The 1762-nt window shown below is 51.2% G+C and overlaps 1 protein-coding gene across 1 annotated transcript; it reads right to left on the reverse strand.

Annotated features, from left to right (window-relative positions):
* Positions 1-381: 381 nt before the first annotated feature.
* On the reverse strand, positions 382-855 carry LOC123322783. The gene has a single exon (XM_044910802.1). It carries the CDS (start codon positions 853-855, stop codon positions 382-384), a length of 474 nt encoding a protein of 157 aa, XP_044766737.1.
* Between the last annotated feature and the right edge of the window lie 907 nt (positions 856-1762).

A 1762-nucleotide genomic window follows, 5' to 3' on the forward strand; every position in this document is an offset into this window, starting at 1 on the left:
CCATCGCTGGATGTCATAGCTTCCTTCTTCCTCCCCACCACTGGCCCTTTCTAAGCCGTTTTATCAGCCTTGTGAAGAGCCCTGGTAGGGAGGGCTGCCTGCGATGCTTTGCTCTTGGAGGGAGCAGAGTCAGACCTCACTCCCTCAACGGACTCACCTCTCTCACCTCTTGAGGTACCGGCAGTGGAGGAGGGATTAACCCCTCCTTCCTCATTCTTAATTTGGGCATCCGACTCTTTGTCGATCCCCATCATGTCCTTCTCTTGGGTCCGGAAGTTGACCTTTCAAAATCCATAATAGGGCATCATGTCCAGGGCTTTTAGCCTAGACATGGGGCTCTCATCAACAGAGAAGGTCCATGTCCGGTCCGGCCCTGAAGGGTCAGGGATGTATGTTACGCATACATTGGGGTTTTGGCAGCTCCGTTCCCCGGACGATGTGGAGGTTGGCCCCGTCCCAAGGCTTGATCTGCAACAAACAGTTGCCAAGCCACGAGACGCTAGCCTCGTCCGTGCATCTAATCATAAGCCAACCCGGCTTATGCGTACAGCTCAAGAAGCGGATTCCTGCTCCTTTTTCCTTCTTCCTGAGGGTATGCCTCAGGATGGCGCCCTGGAGCTGATCCAGCTGCTTGGCGGTCAGTTTGGTCGAAGGGTTCTGGTCGACAATGCCGACATTGATCCCTTCCACCCTCTCCTTATAAGTACCCCCTACTGACAGTTCCCCCGGGACAGTGCCTTTTCGCGCTGCCGCTAGAGGTACTGCCATCAGAGCGCAACCTCTTAGGAGTTTTGACAGCAGGTGTAGGGAGGTTTGGTTTCCTCTCTTTTTCTGTCGCCTTTTAGGTGCCGTCATGCTAGACCGTCGCAAGTGCCGACTTGTAGTTGACACCCGATTGCAGCAAGCGTTTCAGGCGCCTTTTGCTGCTCCTGCCATTCGCCTGCGTTTGAAGGTGAGATTAATTTTCTCAACCTCCATCGCGACGTCAGCGATCGCAGCTTCGGGGGTACCCTCTCCTAGGGCGGTTCCAGATTTCTCGTCCGCACCTGGGGTTGGGTTGGCAATGGCAGAATCAGGTTTCACCCCGATTTCTGCGCATTTTTCTTTCGAGGTTTCGGTCGCCGAAATAGGATTAATCCCTGTCTCGACTGGTTTTTGTAGTTTTTTCGGTGTTCATATACGGTTACACGAGAAGGGAAGAACTAATAGTCCGCCAGGGTAGTGCTCACTTACTCTGGTAAGCCATATTGAAACCGGAGGGCGACAGGTATCCAGAGTTCGCCTATTAGGAGCACATCTTATCCTAATGAGCTACTCAAAGAGGAAGTTCCTCAGCATAGGATGTTCCACCTTGAACTTAGGGTTTTTTGATGAGGTTAGCTCCTCTCGATCCGGCTGATTAAGGCAAGATCCTCTGCAACACAAGTTTGCTTGGTTTGTCAACCGCCGCCAGTCCTTGACTGTCCGGACAGTTGGCGTCGTTAATTCTGTGCAGGTCCTTAGCCACGACACTACAGCTGGGCAGTAGAAGTTGGTCCGCGGTGAGATTTTGGAAGGCTGCCAGTAGTTTTTTAAAACATACGAGCCGACCTATACTCCCACATTTCTCAGCTTCATTAGTAATCATTAGAAGGACCCCTTCTATTCGCCACCTGGGGACGCGCTTGGTTGGTACTTCTTCCCAATACCAGGTTACGAATAGTAACAATCATGTAAAAAATATCACTTAAACATTCAACATATTAACGAAGACATAAATCAC

The sequence above is a fragment of the Coccinella septempunctata genome, chromosome 1 (genome assembly GCF_907165205.1).
Source record: "Coccinella septempunctata chromosome 1, icCocSept1.1, whole genome shotgun sequence".
Lineage (NCBI taxonomy): Eukaryota > Metazoa > Arthropoda > Insecta > Coleoptera > Coccinellidae > Coccinella > Coccinella septempunctata.

What these genes read in the sequence shown, in the direction of transcription:
- LOC123322783 (XM_044910802.1), bottom strand. Translation starts at nt 855, where the DNA reads ATGACGGCACCTAAAAGGCGACAGAAAAAGAGAGGAAACCAAACCTCC.